Source organism: Triturus cristatus, chromosome 5_1 (assembly GCF_964204655.1).
Source record: "Triturus cristatus chromosome 5_1, aTriCri1.1, whole genome shotgun sequence".
Lineage (NCBI taxonomy): Eukaryota > Metazoa > Chordata > Amphibia > Caudata > Salamandridae > Triturus > Triturus cristatus.
The window spans coordinates 258,566,127-258,587,789 of NC_140587.1; the positions used below are offsets into that span (position 1 = coordinate 258,566,127).

Here is a 21,663-nt window from a genome sequence, read left to right on the forward strand (position 1 = left end):
CTGAGGTAATTTTGTGGATCCTTATGTAAAGCACTCGGATACCTCCGGGTCTAGCCAGCACTATATAAAACTCAAATAAATAAATAAAAATAAAAAAATAAATACCCCCATCCCATGTCAAGTTGAAGCAGCACTGGTTCACTACTCTCTACTCTGAGGTCCCTGGTATTGGAAATACTAAAGATACAAACAGCAAATGTGGCTGGATATGGCCCCTATTTGGAACTCAAACTTGAAGTGAAATACAGAAACAAAGGCCATCATGTGGAAAGGGGAATTGCACCACCTTGGTATTGATGCTCCTCTGGCTCTGTAAGAACTGGCTTTTATCGACTGTCAAATGCAGCACTTTACAACTGAATCAGTCATGAGGAGTTTGATTAAGCCGGTAAGAGTATTCTCTGGTGCTTCGTTCATTTTCAAGATTAGGAACCATTGCAGGGATGGTTCTGAAAGACCTTTTTGCCAAATATGGCCAAGAATAAGTGTGGCCTTGACTGATCGTTCGAATGGGTTGAGGAAATTGTAAAGCAACCCATTTCCATTGAGGTGACCTCTTCGATGCCCTCTCAAAAAAGTAAGTGGAACTTGGCAATGCTGCTGGGTGGTGAAGCTGCACTTGACATTGTCTCAATGTAGTCTACCTACTTATCTCCAAGCACAATCCTAGGCAACTCATCATCATCCTGTATTTCTTCCTCCTCTGTGCCTCCACTTTGAGTTTAAATAACTAACAACAAAATATAAATTTTGAAGGTAACAGTTCATTGCTTTATTGTGTCTTCAATGCAAATCAAATATGAATGAAGAGTTAGGAGATAGACATGCACCATATCAATACAACAGGAAAAAAAACAGAACACAGTTGGAATTTGATAATTATTTGAAATCCAGTGTCATACCTGGCCCAAAGAGGATGGTGCTTTGCTGCATTCTTTTTTAACAGCATCATCCACAACAACAGCTTTTGATGCAAGGAAACCTTCAATTAAAAAAATATATATGTTAGCATATAAAGGCAATATTTTCAGCAAAGAGGGTGCTTAACATAAAATAACAGGCTTGCAGTGCAATGTTAAAAGCTTGCATACATTCAGTGCTCGTTAAATACAAATCAGAAACGTACCGACACTAGAATACATTGTCAACCGCATGCTCACTCATACTTGAAACGCATGAAAGTAAATAACACTTAACTTCAACGTCTAGTCAATGTTATAACTCCAACGAAACAAAATAACACCACCTTTAAAAAGGAAAAACAGATAAGCACATTAATAAAATAGGTCCCTACAGTATTTAGGCACCATTGGAACTCCACAGACGGTACTAACCAATTCTGACTTGTGCCACAGGGAAACATCACAATCAAATGGGACCTAAACTGGTTCTGGGACGACAGATAGCCTGTGTCCATAACTAGAAATAAACAATCCGATCCTGAGTGACTAATGAGTTCAGGAACAGATTTTGGAGGAGCACCATTGACTTCATTGGTATGGGATCCTTGTGATTTTTGTGGTGGTGGCGTTTTGGAATATAATATATTGGAGTGGCACATTTTATTTTTCCATGGGTACGGGAAGCTTACAGGCGGAGCTTTCAACCCACCAAGTTGTCCAGTGTTTTATACAAGATTGGTCCATGACAATAGTTGGTGGGAGGGTTCCGGTATCTACATAACTTGCACAAACTCAGATCTACCTGCAGGAGAAATGTTCTTGCAAAAGTCTAAAGATCATAATCCTGCCACATATTTTGTATTCTATCTTCACAGATCCCAAGGATTGGCATTGACGTGGGGTTTATGTTTTGAGAAACCCAGCCCATTGGAATGCTAATTCTTGAGGTTGCATCTCAACCTTGAAAGATTCTGGCAAATGATGGCTGTCTAAGAGTATTCTGTCAGTAACAAAAATATTTTTAAGATGCATTAAAGTCCTATTCTTCTTGACAATAACTCAACTTAATCTTGTTATTAAGTGTTCTGTACTATGAAATATTATAAGCTGACTTTTTGAACCTTACCAACACCTAATAATGAGGTTTGACTGGTTGTGTCCCTGCCACCTTAAGTCAACTGCCTAAAGGGAATTACTTAGCTATCCAAATGGAGTGCAACAAAGTGTCGCACTGAGACACCTGTGGTAAAATAAGGTATTTATATAGGATTCTAGCAAGTCATCACAGACAGTCCATGGCCTTACAACAGGTTCCTAAAAAAGCTACCTTTTGGATGTTTCTCTTTGGGGTTGAATGCAAATGATGATTATCTGGAAGCACAATTTTCTTCCTTCAGAATCTCCATGCAAAGTTTTAACTATCAATATTGCAACAGCTCAACAGCCAGACAGTCAGGTCCAGCGTCGGAAGGCTACAGTGGAAAATTCTGATCAACATTCAAAGTGCAGTTCTGGCCCATCAGGAAGTCTCCAGTAGAGTAGAAAGGATCTGAAGAAGATTCGGATGACCACTGACGAGGCCTGTGTGACGCAACAAGATTCATCTTTGTTTTGCGAAGTCTCAACTTGGTAAAAAGGGGATAATAGAGCAGCGACATGCTGTAGGAAGTTGGCTCTGTATATACTATACCAAAGTGAGGTATAGTGTGCACAGAGTCCAGCGGAACCCCAAAGGTAGCCAGAGGTAAGGTTAGATAGCACCTCACTCTCTATTTGTGGTAGTTTGGTTTAGCACTAAGGCTTTATCAGAGTACAGTGTTAAGCATTTGTCGAACCCACTCAGTCAGCAAATGAATTCACACACTCAAAGATTGAACTTCAGACCAAATGTTTTTGTATAAAAATATTCTTTTAGTTATTTTATTTCCTAGAACCAAGCAAGCCTGGCACAGGTAAGTGATGAGTACTTTGCAGTAAATATACAGATTGTAACAGTTTGGATTGCAATTGTAAATGCAGTTTGTTTTGACTTGCAGTATTGTTTCTAAGAAATGCAATACAGTACATATACTGCATAGGATTTTCAATAAAACTACAGGTAAGTTACTTTTGAGATTACTTTTCTTACACAGTGTAGTATACCTGGATACTACACTGGGACATTTCCTGTAAACAGGTAATTAAAATCGTTTTTGTTAGTTAGTACATTTTTAAATAATTTCTTTAGGTTTTCAAACTCCACACTTAAAAAATTGTCCAAGAAAAACAGTCAATAATATCCTATGGAGGAAAATAGTGTTATCGGTTTTAGGGTAAATATTCGTTAGAGGGAGTTGAGGTTCTGGGTATAGACTCAGGGGTCCCCCAGGGTCAGGAATGCACTCTTGTTACATCCTAAGCAGCACTAGGGTGTCAGGGCGGCAGAGTGCAGGGGCCCAATGTTATCCACTGGGGGATAGGGGACCTCCGGTAGGTGGCTGCTGACAAGCAGGCCACTTGATTGTTAGAGCAAAGCTTCTGGACTTTAGCTCAGGGTAAATGGGGAAACAAAGTAGCACCAAAGGTGCACCCTCAGTGGCACTAGGGCGGCTGGGTGCAGGGTGCTGTTTCGACGTCGGTGCCCTGTTTGCAATGGGGAACCTCCGGTTTGCAAAGGCACTGCAGGCTTGGGGGCTAAGGTTTTCTGGGTGCGACCACCACTTTGAGAGGTAAGTTGGGCTGTTGGGGGTTGGTTAGGCACACTCGGTTTGGCCACTCAAGGCCGTGGGGCGTTGGATGCAGGGGTGCCTTTTAAGGTCGGATCTTCCTACCAGCTCCAGGTTGCGATTGGGGGGGGATCTTTTGATTTAGCCTGCAGGCATCGGCTGGAGGTTTGAGGTAGGTCAGGGGTCGCCGGATCTCGAGTCAGGATTGCTGGGGGGACCTCCTCGTCATAGTTTGCCCACTCGAGCTCAGGCCGTGACCGGCAGGTGCAGAGTGGTGCGGATTCACAGTGTCCGGCCAGAGGTTGGAGTTGAACAAATCCGGTGTTCACAGGAGACACAGTCTTTGTGGTTGAAAGCAGGCAGGTCCTCTGAGGTTTTCAAGGTTGCTGGCTCCAGGACACACCGGGGTTTCGCAGGAGCTGGTTCGAGGTGGAGACAGGCCGGTAGGGCTGGGGTCAAGTCAATGGGCATCTTCCTCTTATTAGCTTTGGCACGGCTGTTCGGTCCTTTTTCTTCTTTTCTCGTAGTTTCTTCTGGTCTGCGGAAGCAAGGTTCAGGGGTGCCCCTACATACTAGATTTATGGGTGTTACAGGTAGGTAAAAAGGTTGGGACCAATGGGTTTCTTTTATCACAAACAGAGAGTGAGAGAATAAACAACGTGGTTGCGTTCTCCCAGAGTAACTTTTTTTCACAAAAAGCAACCACTATTGAATTGGCGAACTACCAGATTCAGAGTAGTGTCAGGATGTTGTTCAACTATCTACTTGACAGGTGGAATATCAAAGATATTGAAGTAAAAGCCTCACTCACATAATAGTGACATGCTTCATCATAGGCAGTTACTCCACACCCAGAGAAGGTGGTACTCTCTGGGCGGACTCAACCAAAGATATGCTGGGAGTTCTTAGATAAATGAACCACTGGTTAGGCAGGGAACCAGATCAAATTAAAAATACCTATGAGTGTACCCTATTTTAAATCCTTTATTCCTGGGCACTCATGATATCAATAAAAACTTATTGTCTGGGTTTCTTTGAACTCGATTTGTTCAATTGTACCCTCAACCGTGTGCCAACATGTTTCGGCCCGTCTTGTAGCCCAATCGGGTCTGGGGGCCTTCGTCAGGGCGATATCTTTCTTTTTCTTATACTATAAGGTCCCTGCGATTTAGCTGTACATGTGCTTACATGCAACTCATTCGTACGTGAGGCCTAATGCACTCACCTGTCCATATGTACCTTCCGACTTCAGTAGAATTTTTCTACTGCCCTATGCCTAATGGCATCATGCAGATCTCGTGTGTTCAGGTGCTGTCCTGTAGTCAAACATTCATCAAGGACACCGCACCGCCGTTGCACCTAGTCAACCACACCGTCTGCCGACGGCAGACGGTGTGGTTGACTAGGTGCAACGGCGGTGCGGTGTCCTTGATGAATGTTTGACTACAGGACAGCACCTGAACACACGAGATCTGCATGATGCCATTAGGCATAGGGCAGTAGAAAAATTCTACTGAAGTCGGAAGGTACATATGGACAGGTGAGTGCATTAGGCCTCACGTACGAATGAGTTGCATGTAAGCACATGTACAGCTAAATCGCAGGGACCTTATAGTATAAGAAAAAGAAAGATATCGCCCTGACGAAGGCCCCCAGACCCGATTGGGCTACAAGACGGGCCGAAACATGTTGGCACACGGTTGAGGGTACAATTGAACAAATCGAGTTCAAAGAAACCCCGACAATAAGTTTTTATTGATATCATGAGTGCCCAGGAATAAAGGATTTAAAATAGGGTACACTCATAGGTATTTTTAATTTGATCTGGTTCCCTGCCTAACCAGTGGTTCATTTATCTAAGAACTCCCAGCATATCTTTGGTTGAGTCCGCCCAGAGAGTACCACCTTCTCTGGGTGTGGAGTAACTGCCTATGATGAAGCATGTCACTATTATGTGAGTGAGGCTTTTACTTCAATATCTTTGATATTCCACCTGTCAAGTAGATAGTTGAACAACATCCTGACACTACTCTGAATCTGGTAGTTCGCCAATTCAATAGTGGTTGCGTATTGTGAAAAAAAAAAAAAAAAAAAAAAAAAACCAATGGGTTTCTACCCTGGGGTGGGTACACCCCCTATTATGCCACCCTCGAGTGGGAGGGGGGCATAAGCCTTTCCCTGGTTGGCTGAGTCCCCCCAATCTGCAAGATGGCAGGGACTGAGTTGTGCTTCACCTCACCTTCCCCAACTGATGGGTGGAGTTGGCAGAGGTGGGCACACCTCTCTTCCTCACTTATTTTTCCTGCCAGTTATCCCGCCCGTAGTGGGGGTCAGAACCAGTGGGGACCAGTTGCTGAAAGCCGCAAGTGGCCTGGGGAAGCTCACAAAGGCAGCAAGCCTGTGAAGCTTCCCCTTCGTGAACCCTGCCAATCCTGGGGGAGGAGGCTTTGCACCTCGTCCCTGGATGTGCATTGTTTCAGACCCACAAGAGCAGCAGGGTCTCGGCCCAGGGGTCCAGAAACATGTCTGTGGTGGCAGCTAAAAGCAGCCACTCAGCCTGGACACTAGTGGTAGGTTAGTTCTCAGGGATCATCTCTAAGATGCCCTGTGTATGCATTTTTCAACAAATCCCACACTGGCACCAGTGTGGTTTAATGTGCTGAGAAGTTTGATCCCAAACTTCAGTTTTCAGTGTAGCCATTGTAGTGCTGTGGAGTTCGTAATGACAAACTCCAAGCACCATATACTATTAATGGTAGCACTGCACTTACAATGTCTAAGAATGGACTTAGACATTGTAGGGGTACAGGGCTCATGCGCCTGTACCCTCATCACTGGCCTATGCTAGGGCAGTGGGTTGTAGGCATGGCACACAGGGGTGTGTGCCATGTCGACTCTTCACTTTGTTCTGCACCAAAACACGCAGACTGCAAAGGCAGTGGGAAGGTACAGGACCTCTAAGGGCAGCACAGTAAGTGCTGCAGCCCTTAGAGGCCTTCTCTGGTCACAGTGCCCAGGGTACCTGGGGTACCATTTATCAGGGGCTGACTTGTGGCCAAAGATGCCAATTGGGTTTAGGCTTCAATGCAGTTTTAGGGAAAGAACATAGGCCCTGGGTACCTGAATAGCAGGAGCCCAGGGCACACTCGGTCAAAGTGCATCGGCAATTCAGTGGGGGCAACCATGCAGAAAGAGGGCACTTTCTCACAATTGTTTAAACCTGGATATGCTATGAAACAATCACTCATTTGGAATTGCAGAGAAGAAAAAGTTCGTTTTTATTGGTCACACAGAATATGGAAAAGGCTTGTACCTGTAATTTTGTTAAGTCGTGCCCTCTTTGCTTGAAATGAAGTTCCTTCATTAGTTTTTCGCTTAACATTTATTGAAGTTTCTGTCGGTGGCAATATAATATTCGGAACATCCACTACGGGCAAATCTGCATTTAATGAAGACAATAAAAAGGTAATTAGGAAAAAGCAAATGTTTAGAACCATAGTATTAAGAATTTCCCTGAACTGTAAAGTATTAAACCACCAAGCAATCTTATTAAATAGTTCCTCAGCTGAACCCCTTAATGGGTTAGGAACATCTGATAGTTAGCACACCCAATCAACATTATTGCTGTAACACAAACGAAATATATTTGCTATTGAACAATGGGAGCAAGGAGGCGGTCTTCAGAGGAACATTTTCATGTTCTGTCTGAGGTCTTAGAAGTGAAATAAGAAGTAAGATGTGAAATACTTAGCTGGTAGGGAGGAACTAGTCACAGGTGTGCAGAAAGGGAAGAATGTGGGGATGATTTGGGCAAAAAAAGCTGAGGGTAAAGACTGGGTCATGAAACAGAGGCGAACTTGACAGTGATTGGTGATCATGGATAGTTTATATGAATCACGGTACCTAGTGGCTGGGTTTTTCTTTTACTCATGAAGGTCTGCACTTGTCACGACAGAAACGTCTCACCCATTGCTCAGTGCTTACCTGGCCTCTGTTATTTCTTTGTTGCTAGTGATATACATACATACAGACATACTTACATGTAACATACAAATCAGGCCTAACTGTACAGAACAATTGTGGCGCACTAATGTTTTAGAGCGTTTATGTGCAAGGCTTAGGTCCCAGAGAAAAATACATTACTTACCTGTAAATCCAGTAACCCAGTGTTGGTATCTTCATAGATTGGCATGCTTGATTCAATCCCTGATATTAGGGTGGAAGTCCCTGGTAATCTTATAAATACCAGCAAACTGTGCTAAAATGGCCATACGCCTAAACAGAGTTTCCTTAGTAGCACATCAACCTCATTTGAAGCAACACAAGCATTAGCCAATAAGGACTAAGTGGTAAGCTCTCATACTTCCACTTTGGCCACCATAGCTCAGATGTAAACCACACATGTATGAGGAGGTCCCAGAGAGGAGCTCTGCTCTCCTAGCCTCTCTGACATTATCCTCTTACATACCTGGTCTGCCCTTCGTCTTGAAACAGCCATCCAGATGACTGCAAGTTATTGCTGGGATATTTCCGTGGTAGATGTTCATTTTATGGCACAGGAAGACCTGTTTAGTGTCATCAACCATCATCATGACTGATTGTGTGAAAATACAGCTCTCTTGATTCCCTGATTGAGCAGCTGCCTTTAATGGTGAAGTCGGTCATCCTCATCGATGAAGAAACATTTAACATAGTTGACAATATACACACTGAAACTTGCAACACAGAACTCATCAACTACAATGGCTCATGGCAAGAGGACCATTGTGGACGACGACGCCATAGATGGCAGTCCAAGAATCTCTCACCTTCCACTTTCAATGACACTGTCTATGTCAAACCGAAAGGAAATGCCACTTTATGTAAGGTCACCTCTAAGTTTTTCAGTGGATACCGCTGGTTTGTCCACTTTGAGAGTACACTGAGGCCTGCTAACCAGAACTCAGTGCAAGTGCCCTGACCCTAAAGTGTATTTCAAATTGGCTTTACAATTGGAAATGGCTAACTTACCTGAAAGCCCCTAGTAAACTGTACCCTGGTACCCAGAGCATGCAAGTTAGAGAGGTACCTTACAGCTTGCAGCACGGATTGTGCCACTCTAGAGAGCCCCAAAGTAAAACAAGCCCCCACCACCACTGCAGACTGGTAGAGCAGTCCTGCACTGTTAGCCCAACTTTGCCATTGAAAGCAATGGCAAAGTCACCACTTCCCTTGGACATGTGTGTAAGTCACCTCTTTAGCAGGCCTACCAATCCCTAAAAGCAGGGGGCAACATATGACACCGGTAGGATGTGTATTTTACATGTCCTGACAGTAAAAGTGAAACAACGGTTTTTACTGTGGAAAGACTTGATCGCCAAATTGGCGTTAAACACTGACAACTCAGCTGTGCCAACTTCTGAACATTGCGACCAAAGTAGGCCCTATAAAGTATCAAACAACTTGGTACATTAAGTCGAAATCAATATAACTTGTTGCAGTGTACAGCTTTAGCAAAGCTGCCACTTTGTTACCCATAAAACTCCTGTGCCTTTCCGGGCACACATGGAGCCTGCTCAAAAAGACAGTATTCTGCCCTCCTGGAGAGATGTGCCAAAGACTCTAAGGAAGGAGAACAATGAGGGATTGAAGGCCAGGGGGGTGTCACCTTCCTTCTACAGGAAATCACTTGGGTGTTAGCTTCAAAAGGCAGGATTCAAAGATGAAGCTGCCTGTGAAGGGCAGATTTATAAAACCAGGGGAGAAGGCTTCCCGAATGTTGAGGTTGACAGGCTGGCACAGGAGGCAGAGAGGAGAAACTAGTTGCCCAACCGGTTTTCCCTGACGTGCCCACACCCAGAGGGTGGGCCTGGAAGGTCTGAACACCGAGAGAGGGGTTTCGCCTTCTTGGGAGTGGGCAAAATGGTGCATCCTGGAATAGCCATATGCCTCACTCCACAGGAAGCATATCAGCTATCAATCACATCCTTCCCTAAGGGCACTTTCAAAGCATAAAGGGGGCACTCCTGGCACCCAGACCTCAGATCTTGACCGACTTGGAAGAAGGAACAAAGAAAGAATGTCCTGCTGAACCGAGGGACGTGCAAGGAGGCTGCACCGATGAAGACTGAACCTGGTGCTTAGCGAAGAGAAGGACTGTGTGTGCGAGGTTCTGCTCAAGGGGAAGCTGTCTGCAGGGCCACATCAAGCCATGAGAACTCCAAGGGCCAGCTGATTGGCCTCCTGTGTGCAACACAGGGACACAAAAGCTAAAGAAGTCTGCTGGGGCCAACTGGCAGTCCAAAGTCTTCAATCCGCTACTACCACCACCACCGTCCAGCACCCAGGGTCAAGACCAGACGCATAGAGTTGCACAAGAGTTTGCTGAACCCGGGAGTGCTGTCTGAGAATTGCTGGGACCCTCAGAAGGTGAGTTATCGACTTTGGAATAATTGGCCTGTGACCAGACAACCAGTCATTGGTAGTCCAGTGGCAACTGGAATTCAGCCAGACCAGAGAGGATTTTGTGGGACATCGATTCTGCAACAAGGATTCCCTCACCATCTTCATAGACCAAGAAATACCTGCAAGAAGACCAACATTGCCAAAGTCACATCCACAGCATTCTTACAGCATCTTCAGCATCCTTCATCCCTTGCATCTGGACCCCTTCATAGGAATCCACTGCAACAGGGATAAAGTGCCGAGAACTGCTGAAGGACTGCTTCTTCAGAGAAGGTAACTGTTCTTGAGGACCTTGCTCATCCCACTGACTAGCTCCCAGCCGGAGTAGGTCACCCAAAGTACTTCTAACCGACCACATTGAGACTTACCCAAGTGAGTTTTAGGTAGAGGCATGCTGTAATAGAGTATGCAGTGGAAAAACCGCCCACTCTCCATCCATATTTTTAATTGGCTTGTGTCGTTGTCTTTCGTAAAGACTGGCTTCTGATTCATTATGAGGCTTGTTGGTCCCTCCAGAGTACCGCCTTGTCTCCATTTGGTGCTGCCCATAAGGACTGGATCTTTTACTTGGCTAGTTACACAGTCTGCTTTATCTTGTGGGTGAGCACTATTCTGTTTATTGACACTAATAGGGACAATGGCGAACAGAGACCTACGACCCGGCCTATTTCAATCTGTCTTTGAGATGTAATTATTGTTTTGTATGAAGCGCTTACATTTGCCTTGCAGTATTTGTATTTATTGAGGAGCAAGAGCATCTCTAAAAGAAGGGAAGCGCGTGGTAAACAAAACTTCACAGTGGCAGTAAAGGATGGGTGTAACATACATTAATATGGCGCAGACATCACATATTATGCATTAAAAATAAAGCATTTTTGAGGGAGGTAAAGCGTAGGCCATCAACAGAATTATTCATTTAAGTACATACACATTTTGCCAGATCTCTTCCTCGGACATAAATAAGAAACTCATTTTACAAAGCTTAAATCGATACCCATAGTATAAAAAAAACTTTTTTCAACCTCCAGAGAATAAAGAATGAAAGGCTGAGGCGGTGACGCAACGTCCAAGCCATCTGCTCCCACTTACAGACGCATCTCTGCAGCGCGTGCATTAACCTAACGTGCTCCTCCTATAGGGACTGAAAACTGTGGGACTCGCACATGCACGCACTTACTTTACTCTGCCCGCAGGCACATAAACCCCCAGAGCTATCCCACTAGACTCTGTGCCACCTGCAAAGTACACACACATCTCTACGCCCGGTGCACTAACCCCCAGAACTATCCCACTAGACTTAAAATGTGTCACCTGCAGAGTACGCCCACATCTCTGCCGCAGGTGCATTAACCTACCGTGCTCTCCTACAGGGATTGTTGTATTTGCATGCTGAGCGCGGCGTCCGCTTTAGGGACGCGCTCTCTCTTTTTTTTACACTTTAATAGTGAGCAGGGCATGGTGTGTGCGGCGCCTGGCACTCCATTTAGTCTTCAGTTTTGTCTCGGTTTTTGTGCTACACATGATCAGACAGTCTTTCAAAATAACTAGCATCGGTAAAGTTTAGAAAACATTTTTGGCACAGTTATCCAGAAAAACACTGTTCTACTGCTTCTGTGTTAGACGTACAACCTCCCTACAACAATGGTCTTTAAAAGGAGTGCCCTAAAGAATTGCAAAAAATAAAAAAAACGATTTGCCTTTAATCCGGAGGGCATTTCACAGTAAACACAAGGCCGACCGTACTGACTTCTTTGCTCTGGGATTACCACTAACTTTAAAGCGTGTCTGTATGTAGACAACCGAGACAGACAGTGTTTTTATGGGATTCGATGGCAGAGGGCCGCACAGTGTGTCAATCTGGAATATCCTCAAGCTTCAAGAGTATTGTTGCAGGTAAGTCAAGCTTTCCGTGTACAATCGTATTTTCTTGTGTTGTTCTGTTCATGACTCAGCCCTTCATCCTTCCGAGGTCAATCAAACAAGCAGGAAATTTCAATTGGATAATTGCTTGAACACAAATATTATACGTAAAGCGCTAGGGATGACAGCTGCTATATGAGTAACGTATTAATATTGCTGCCTCGTGCTGTACAACAGAGAATGATACAAATCTAGCAATACCTGCATTTAATTTTCACAGAACACATTGTGTCCGTGTTTTTCAGGGTCAGTAGTCCCACAAGAGAACACTATGGTGGAGGACTGGCCCTTTTACTTCGGTTGTTACATGGTACGTCATCTTTAGTTTGTAAGCACTATTTTCTTTAAAGAGTTTCTCTCTTAGTGCAGGAGAGTCACGATTTTGGAATGCAATAGTTTACGTATTTGGAGAGTTTCAGCTATTGGCATTGTAAATGTCAGTGCCTTTTATTTAGGTTTTAAAAACCAAAACATAAATATAAGCCATTGTCATTTTAAATGTCAATAGCTCAAACTCTCATAAATGCGAGACCTATTGCATTGCAGAAGCTTGTTTAAAAGGTTTCTGCGTGTCCAATTCGTGGACTTTGCAAGGGCTTGCACGCAGGTGAGTGAAATTGCACGGATTTATTATTGCTTGCCAAATCTAGATCTCCGGAACACTCCAGTGGATCTTTTCATTCTAGTGCCTAAATTCTTATAAAACTACAATCTATTTTTAGACATTTTTGTCAGATTTCTTGTGTGGTGGCGATTGTTCTTCAATTGTTTAAATGCTTAACGCTTGGTCCGCTGTGAAAGCCTTGCTGCTCAGTGCCACGACTACCAGTGGGTTAAGCTGAGGGTTTTCCAGAAGAAACCTACTGGACCAAAGGGGTTGGTAAGTATTACATGGCGAGGTGGCACAACCACACCATATAATACACCCCATTTCCGCACACAAACCATCTTTGCAAGCCCAGGATTGATGCTTATTGCCGCATGGGCAGTACAGTTTGCAATGGATTTTCAACCCTTGTTTCCCTTCACTTATTAAGGTGACGCAAGTCTACCCACTGAGATTCTGGAATCCGAGCTAGAGGCAAAACTCAGCAACCAGCATATCGTCTCTGAGGCTGCATACAGACCTACGTAGCTGGAGGTGCCTTATGTCTGAGAAAGAGGCCTTAAATGAACAGAAGTCTGCCAGGACAATGAATATTAGTCATATACCTTCGAAAACCCCCCTCAATCTTACGGACCTCGTTGGACCTATAAGGAAGCAGTTTGCTTCCGTAACAGCTTGTCGGGCAACCAACATTTACACAATTATCGAGCTATCCCATGCCTCCTTTACCTCCACCTGTTCTACTTCGACCTCCTTCACCTCTAGTGCAGCCAGAGACACCTGCCACAGCTGACTCCCACTAGACCTACCAACATCGAAGGACACAGGATAACATCTCCCCAAATTGAGCACAGCATTTACATTTGAAATAAGAGTGCAACCTCCCACAGGGAGATCACAAAGGTGAGGAAGAATGGAACACTTTTTAACAATCTGCCTAGCAGAGAAAGTTAGGCCCATGTCTGCTGGTTGGCAGCCTAGGCAGCCTCTCAGACAGAACGTGGATAGTAGGTTAGGTTCAGGGGACAACTCTAAGTTGCCCTCTGTCGTGCATCTTAGATTACATCCCACACTGGCATCAGTGTGGGTTTAATGTGCTGAGAAGTTTGATACCAAACTTCAGTCTTCAGTGTAACCATCATGGTGCTGTGGAGTTTGTGATGACAACCTCCCAGCACCATATACTCTTAATGGCAGCACTGCACTTACAGTGCCCAGGAATGGCCCTGGGTACTGTAGGGGTACAGGGCTCATGCACCTGTACCCTCACCACTGGCATAGTGCACCCAGCTAGAGGGGTGACTGAGGTATGCCAGGGCAGTGTGTTTGTGGGCATGGCACACAGGGATGTGTGCCATATCGACTCTGTTTTGTTCTGCACCAAGACACTAAGCCTGCAAAGGCAGTGTGTGTGTGTCAGGGTACAGGGTCTCCAAGGGTGGCACAATAAGTGCTGCAGTCCTTAGGGGCCTTCTCTGGTTACAGGGCCCTGGGTACCATTTACCAGGGGCTGACATGTGGCCAGAGATGCCAATTGGGTTTAGGCTTCATGCAGTTTTAGGAAAGGAACACAGGCCCTGGGCACCTGATCGGCAGGAGCCCAGGGCACAATCAGTCAAAGTACATCAGCAATTCAGCAAAAAGTGGGGGCATACCATGCAAGAAAGATGGCACTTTCTCACAGTGGTCAGCTTTCTTGCTTCCCTTAGGACTGCCATTGTGCTTTCTGGTAGTTTTAGGTGCGCACATTTTATGTCCTCAGGTGTCATGCAGCGAGACTCAAGCTTTCCAGTTCTGGGTGGAGCACTCTTCCTGCTTGCATGGTCAGTAAGTCTTGGCTGTTTGCCAATTTTTGAATTGACCCTTGAGATATCTCCATTATCTCTGAGAACCAAGTCTTCCTCGCCTATTGTGGAGCAATGAGAATCATTGTCATGCGGCTGATCTTGCATTTGTTGATTACTTTGTGGAGTAGTGGTATTGGGGGGAAATCGTAAGCAAGTATTCCTAACCAGTTCATCCATAGCAAATTCCCTATGGACTGATCGCAAGGTTGCCTGGATGCAAAGCGTTGGCATTTTGCATAGTGGGGTGTTGCAAAGAGGTCGACTTCTGGAGTTCCCCATTCATGAAAAATCTTTTTGAGGTCATATTGATAACATTTCCCACTTGTGGGATGACAAAGCTTGTCTGCTCAGTCTGTCCGCTTCTACATTATCCTTTCCTGGCAGGTGCATTGCTATCATGTTTATGTTCCGTGGGATTGCCCATGTCCAGAGTTGCTGAGCTAGAGTTGAAAGTGCCACTGAATGTGTTCCCCATTGTTTGTTTATGTAAAACATGGAGGTTTTGTTATTCGTTTTGTATTAGAATTGTCTTCTCGTATAGCTCTTTTTGAAAGGCTTTTAAGGCTAGGAACACTGTCTTTAATTATAGGATGTTGATGTGCTGTAGAGCTTTCTGCTGGGTCCAGTCGCCTCACTTTGAGGTTGTTCATGTGAGATCCCCATCTCATCTGTGAGGCATCAGTCTTTATGGTCACTGCTGGAGTTAGTTAAGTGAAGGGTCTCCCCTGTGATATGTTCTCTTTGTTTCACCATGCCATTTCCTCCTGTATTTTTTGTGTGACAACCACTAGATCCTCCCAACTCCCTGTTGCTTGTGACCATTGTGCTTGAAGCCATTCCTGGAATGGGCTCATGTGTAGGCGAGTGTTTGGGTTAAGTGAATGCATGAAGCCATCATCCCTAGTACATTCATTAGTATTAGTGGAACTTGTATCTTCTGCGTGCTCTTAACAAAAAAGAATGTTTTAAAAAAAGAATTCTGTGGATATGTTGTATATTTTATGTAGGGTTTCTCTCCTTGATGTTGTTGTTCCTTGGCATCACATCTTGGGATATGAGTGTTGTTTTACGTTCTCCCACCCATTGTGTCTTTTTACATGTTGTTTATTTTAATTGTTTGTTTTGTCTCCAGCCCTGAAGAGTCGTGGGCCATTATACCCCGATGAAACACGTGTCGGCTGGTTGCGTGTCTTTGACAGAATAAAGAATATACAGCTCTACTTCTGTTTTTTTCAAGTTTGCTTTTATTGCATCATGTTGCATCTATGCAATAGAACTCTTATGAGTGCACAGGATTATCTTTGCAGTATATTTAAGGGGTTTTTTAGGGTCTCCCCTTCCTGTCTAGCACCATACTTACTTATTCATAATGACTCTTGATACGCTAATCTGCAGGGCGCCATGACTTCTTACTCACTAAAAACCTTAACTCTGTTGCATCATCCCTAGTAACTTCCCCACTATCCTCTTTGTCAGAGCTTGCCCCTTCGGGTATAGATGTGTCGCTTTCATTAGGGCTATTGTTCGTTTCTCACTTCGGAACACGTTCCCCACTACTGCATTTATTCTCGCCCCCAGGAAAAGTTTATCCTGTTCTGGCTCTGGTGAAGATTTCTCCCGAGCTGGAGTAGTGTTACTTGGTGTATATGCTGTTTGCAGACTCTGTACATGTTTGTCCTTACTAACCAGTCATCCAAGTACGGGTACACATGGATTCCCTGTCTTCTTAAGTGTGTGGCTACTGCCGCTAGACACTTTGTGAACACTCTTGGTGCTGACTTTAGACCAAATGCTAACACTTTAAATTGGTAGTGCGTGTCATTGACCACAAATCTTAATAGCCTTTTGTGTTAGTTGTTCATAGGGATGTGAAAATAAGCATCCTTTAAGTCTATGGTAGTCATGTAGTCCCCTTTTAACAACTGAGGTATAACCTCTTGCAGGGTCGTCATCTTGAACTTTTGAGTCTTTATAACCCTGTTGATGAATTTGAGATCTAAGATAGGACGCAGCGCTCCATCTATCTTCGGAATTAGAAAGTACGTAGAGCAGTTTCCCTTGTATCTTTCCTTGTGTGGTACGTGTTCTATAGCTTCTTTTGCTTGTAGTTCTTGTACTTTTTGGAGTAAGAGTAGTTTCACCCTTGGAATGAACTTTCCTCCTTGGCCTATTGCTTGGAGGCGTTCTGACTACTTCTATGCAGTAAACGTACTATATTATGTTTAAGATCCATTCGTCTGAAGTGATCTCTTTCCATTTCTGGAGGTAGTTCTTTAGTCTGCGTCCTACTGGTGTAGCATGTTGGAGGAACTGTTTGTTTGTTTGATGTGTTTGTCTCTTTGCGTGCACGCTCCGTGATGTTTCTGGAGTGTGTGTAGTGTTTGGAATGTAGTTATTTAGAGCCTGTGGGTGCTCCCCCTCTCTGTGGAAGTACTCTTCCACGGGGGCGTCCTCGAAAGGGTTGTCTTCTTTGATAGTATTGCCAATTTTGTTGCGGTCCTTGTTGTTGCCTTTAGTTTCCCCTTGGTAACCCTGCTGGTATGTTTGATGTGAAGTTGTGGGGTGATAGTTTCCTCTACCTGCTAGACTCCTTGAGGAGGTGGTTCCTCTACGCATGCCACCTCTGAATTGTACAGCTCCCATAGATCTTGCTTTTTCGTTCCCTTTCTTTAATTGGTTCAACGTGTCATCCACAACGCTTCCAACAAACTGTTCCCCATTAACGGTGCGTTCAGTAGGTTGTTCTGCACCTATGGCTTGAATCCTGAGATCCGCAGCCATGCAGGTCTTCTTTCTGTGATGCCGATCATCATTTCTCTGATTGATGTTTCCGCAGCATCTAGGGCAGATTTCAAGCATGTATTTGCTATATTCTTCCCCTCTTCTACCAAGTGGCTTGCTCTCTTTTGGTATTGTTCCGGTCGGTGTTTCAGTACATCTCCTAAACCTCCTCCCAGTGTTGATATGCATATCTGTTAAGCCAGGCATTAGAATTGGTGATGCGCCATTGGTTTGCAGCACTTCTCTTGCCCTTTCTCCCCATAAGGTACATTCTCTTGCTTTCCTTGTCCGGAGGTAGGCCAGTAGTGGTAGGTACATTAGCCCTTTCCCTGGCCGTGGCTGTAACTGATGGAGTCAGTTGTCACTAACCCTTTGATGTAAATAGGGTCTTTGGAGGAGTGTTGATATTTTTTCTGTCACCTCTGCGTGACTGCCTTACATGTGGCAGGCTTCTTAAATGCCTCCTTTCCCTGGTCTAGCACACTTGGGTGCATGGGAAGGAATTTGTTCCTTGATTGTGTAGGCATTAAAGTCTTGAGCAAAAAACAAGATTGTGGTTCTTCTTCTTCCAGTTGTACCCCATAGGTTTCTGCTGCCTTCTTGATGACCTGGTTGTACATACCAATGTCGTCCGGTGGGGAAGGCCTCGAAGGACAGGTGTCGCCAGCTTCCTCTGAAGAGTCTGTGTCGAGGTCTTGCCATTGTAGTTCTTGAAGATCTGAGGTTTAAGATCCCAGGTAGGCTTGTTCTTACTCTTCTTTGAAAAATAAATCTTCTTCCTGTTCCTCTAAAGGTTCGGGTGTCACCAGAGGCTATAAATCTTCGACGATTTTTTCTTTTTCCTTCAAGCTTTTCGGAGGTATCTTGAATTAGTCCAAGCTGTCATCGAACTCCTTTTTGCGTTGCAAATACTTGCCATTTCTGCCCTCAATCTCTTCTTTTCCTTCTCGATCTCTGAAGCGTGTGTTTCAGCGTTGAGACTTTCTGCCCATCTCTTCGCGGTCGACAGCACCTTCTCTGCTGACGCAGGTATCGGGCCATGTTTTTCAGGTTTTAACCTCTCTTGTTTTGACGTTCATGTGTCCTTTCCTTGACAGTCTTTCGACATCTTGGATTTCTCGATGGTCTTAGCCATTACAGAGTCCTTTTCTAAGGATCATACTGTGTGTTTCTTTTGGGACACAATTGTGGACGTCGAGTGCTTCGACACCGATGCTCCCTTCGAGACCCTTGAGTCCATTTTTCTGGACTCGTCAACTTTCTTCGCGGACGACTGTTCTCTTAACTCTCTCAAAGTTTTCTTCTCAACCTCAATGCCTTGGATGTCTGTGAGAAAGTGCCCTCTTTCTGCATGGTTGCCCCCACTTTTTGCAGAATTGCTGATGTGCTTTGAGTGTGCCCTGGGCTCCTGCTTATCAGGTACTCAGGACCTAGGTTTCCCTAAAACTGCATTGAAGCCAAAACCCAATTGGCATCTCTGGCCACAGGTCAGACCCTGGTAAATGGTACCAAAAGTACCCAGGGCACTGTGACAAGAGAAGGCCTCTAAGGGCTGCAGCACTTATTGTGCCACCCTTAGAGGTCCTGTACCATTACACTCACACACTGCCTTTGCAGGCTGCGTTTTTTGGTGCATAACAAAGTGAAGAGTCGACATGGTACACATCTGTGTGTGCCATTCCCACAACCCACTGCCCGGGCATAGATCAGTCACCCCTCTAGCTAGGTGCACTATACCAGTGGTGAGGACACAGGTGCATGAGCCCTGTACCCCTACAGTGTATATGTCCATTCATAGACATTGTAAGTGCAGTGCTGCCATTAAGAGTATATGGTGCTGGGAGCTTGTCATTACTAACTCCACAGCACCATAATGGCTACACTGAAAACTGAGGAGTTTGGTATCAAACCTCTTAGCACATTTAACCCACACTGATGCCAGTGTGGGATTTAATGGAAAATGCACACAGAGGGAATCTTAGAGATGCCGACTGATAACTATCGTACCACTAGTGTCAAGGCTGAGTGGCTGCTTTCAGCAGCCACCATGTCCAGGCTTAGGGGCTGCTTTCAGCTGCCACCGCCAGACAGGTTTCTGGACCCCTGGGTCGAGAGCCTGCTGCTCTCTGGGGCCTGAAACAATGCACATCCTGGGACGAGGTGCCAAGCCTCCTCCCCGAGGATGGGCAGGGTTCACGAAGGGGAAGCTTCAAAGGCTTGCCGCCTTCGTGAGCTTCCCCAGGCCACGTGCTGCTTTCAATAACTGGTCCCCACTAGTTTTGACCCCCACTTTAGGGAGGAGAACCGGCGGGAAAAACAAGTGAGGAAGAGAGGTGTGTCCACCTCTGCCAACTGCACCCCTCAGGTGGGGAAGGAGAAGTGAAGCACAACTCTCAGTCCCAGCCATCTTGCAGATGGGGGGACTCAGTCAACCAGGGACAGGCTCATGCTCCCCTCCCACTGGAGGGTGGCATAATAGGGGGTGTACTACCCCAGGGAAGGGACCCATTGGCCCCAACCTTTTTACCTACCTGTAATGCTCCTAAATAATAGTCTTTAGGGGCACCCCTGAATCTTGCTTTCTCAGACAAGAAGAAACTACAAGAGAAGAAGGACCGAACAGCCGTGCAGAAACTAACAAGAGGAAGATGCCCACTGACTTGGCTCCAGCCCTAACAGCCGGTCTCCACCACAAATCTGCGAAATCCCGGTGTGTCCTGCAGCCAGCAACCTTGAAAACCCCAGACGACCTGGCTGCTTTCAACCTCAAAGACTTTCTCCCGTGAACACCGGATTTGTTCATCTGCAACCTCTGGTTCCGGACGGACACCGCCCAACTCTGCACCAGTCGTCCACGGCCCGAGCTCGAGAGGACAAACACGACGAAGAGGTCCCCCAGGTGACCCTAACCCGAGATCCGGCGACCCCTGACCTGCCCCCAGCCTAAATCCAGAAGGTCCCCCCAACCGCAACCAGGAGCTGGTAAGAAGATTCGACCCCAAAAGCCACTCCTGCACCCGACGCCCCACAGGCTTGGGTGGCCAAACAGAGTTTGCCTAACCATCCCCTAACTTACCTCTTGAAGTGATGGTCGCACCCAGAAGACCTTAGTCTCCAAGCCTGAAGTGCCTTTGCAAACCAGAGGTTCCCCATTGCAAACTACAGGCCGCCCGACGTCGAAACAGCACCCTGCACCCGGCTGCCCTAATGCCGCTGAGGGTGCACCTTGGGTGCTACTTTCTTTCCCCATTTGCCCTGAGCTAAAGTTCAGGAGCTTTGCTCACACAACTAAGTGGCCTGCTTGTCAGCAGCCTCCAACCGGAGGCCCCCTACCCCCGCTGGATAACATTGGGCCTCAGCACCCTGCACCCCCCCCTGCCCTAGTGCTGCTGAGGGTGTAACGAGAGTGCATCCTTGACCCCGGGGGACCCCCGAGTCTACCCCCAGAACCTCAATTCCCACTACCAAATCCTTACCTCAAAACCGATAACCCTATTTTCCTCCATAGGATAACATGGACTGTTTTTTCTTGGAAAAGTTTCAAAGTGTAGAGTTTGAAAACCTAAAGAAATGCTTTAAAATTGTACTAATTAACCAAAACGATTTTACTTACCTGTTTACAGTTAATGTCCCAGAGTAGTATGCAGGTATACTACTCTGAGTAAGAAAAGTAATCTAAAAAGTAACTTACCTGGTATTTTACTGAAAAGCCCATTTAAGTCTATGTACTGTATTTACAGAGTATTGCATTTCTCTGCAATCATACTGTCAGTCAAAACAAAGTGCATATACAATTACAATTCAAACTCTTTACTAACTGCATTACTACTGTAAATTATTTATTGCTTACCTGTGCCAGGCATGCTTGGGTACAGAAAATAAAACAACAAAAAGAATATTTTTATACAAAAACAATTGGTCTGAAGTTCAGTGAGTGTGTGAATTCATTTGCTCACTGAGTGTGTACAACAAATGCTTAACACTGTCCTCTGATACTACCTTACTGCTCGACCACACTACCACAAATAGAGAGTGAGGTGCTAGCTTTGGGGTTCCACTGGACACTGCGCACACTATACCTCACTTTGGTACAGTATATACAGAGCCAGCTTCCTACAATGTCCATGTCTGTGTCGCCTTATGGACCTTCTGCGACATTGTCCTCTTCCTCGCCGGAGAGGCCCAGGTCTTGTAGTGATGGTGATGGTGATGCGCTCAGGCCCTGCATGTTGTAGTTGGCCCTTTTCTGCCTCCCTCTTACCCTCAACGTTTTTGAGGTGAACGCCAAACACGTGTTGGAATCTTCTCTTCGGTGATCCACCAGTAAGCAGAGGTTGCAGACTGGATGTTGGTCCTTCTTGGGAGTACTTGTGATGACAATTTTGGCAAAACGCACAGGGATCCCCCTTTACGCACATTATCCGTTTAATTGTCGACAAGGTTGTGGTTTCCACTTT

The 21,663-nt window shown here is 45.4% G+C and overlaps 1 protein-coding gene across 3 annotated transcripts in view; it reads right to left on the bottom strand.

Moving 5' to 3' along the window:
* PHF20L1 (PHD finger protein 20 like 1) overlaps positions 1–21,663 on the bottom strand; it is an 802,667-nt gene that overhangs the window by 535,142 nt on the left and 245,862 nt on the right. For all 3 annotated transcript variants that reach the window (XM_085604898.1, XM_085604900.1, XM_085604899.1), the window contains 2 exons: positions 6,921–7,046; positions 903–982 (listed from right to left, as the gene is read on the bottom strand). In XM_085604898.1, coding sequence (XP_085461024.1) covers positions 903–982; positions 6,921–7,046 — 206 coding nt within the window. The remainder of the gene's footprint in view (positions 1–902; positions 983–6,920; positions 7,047–21,663) is intronic.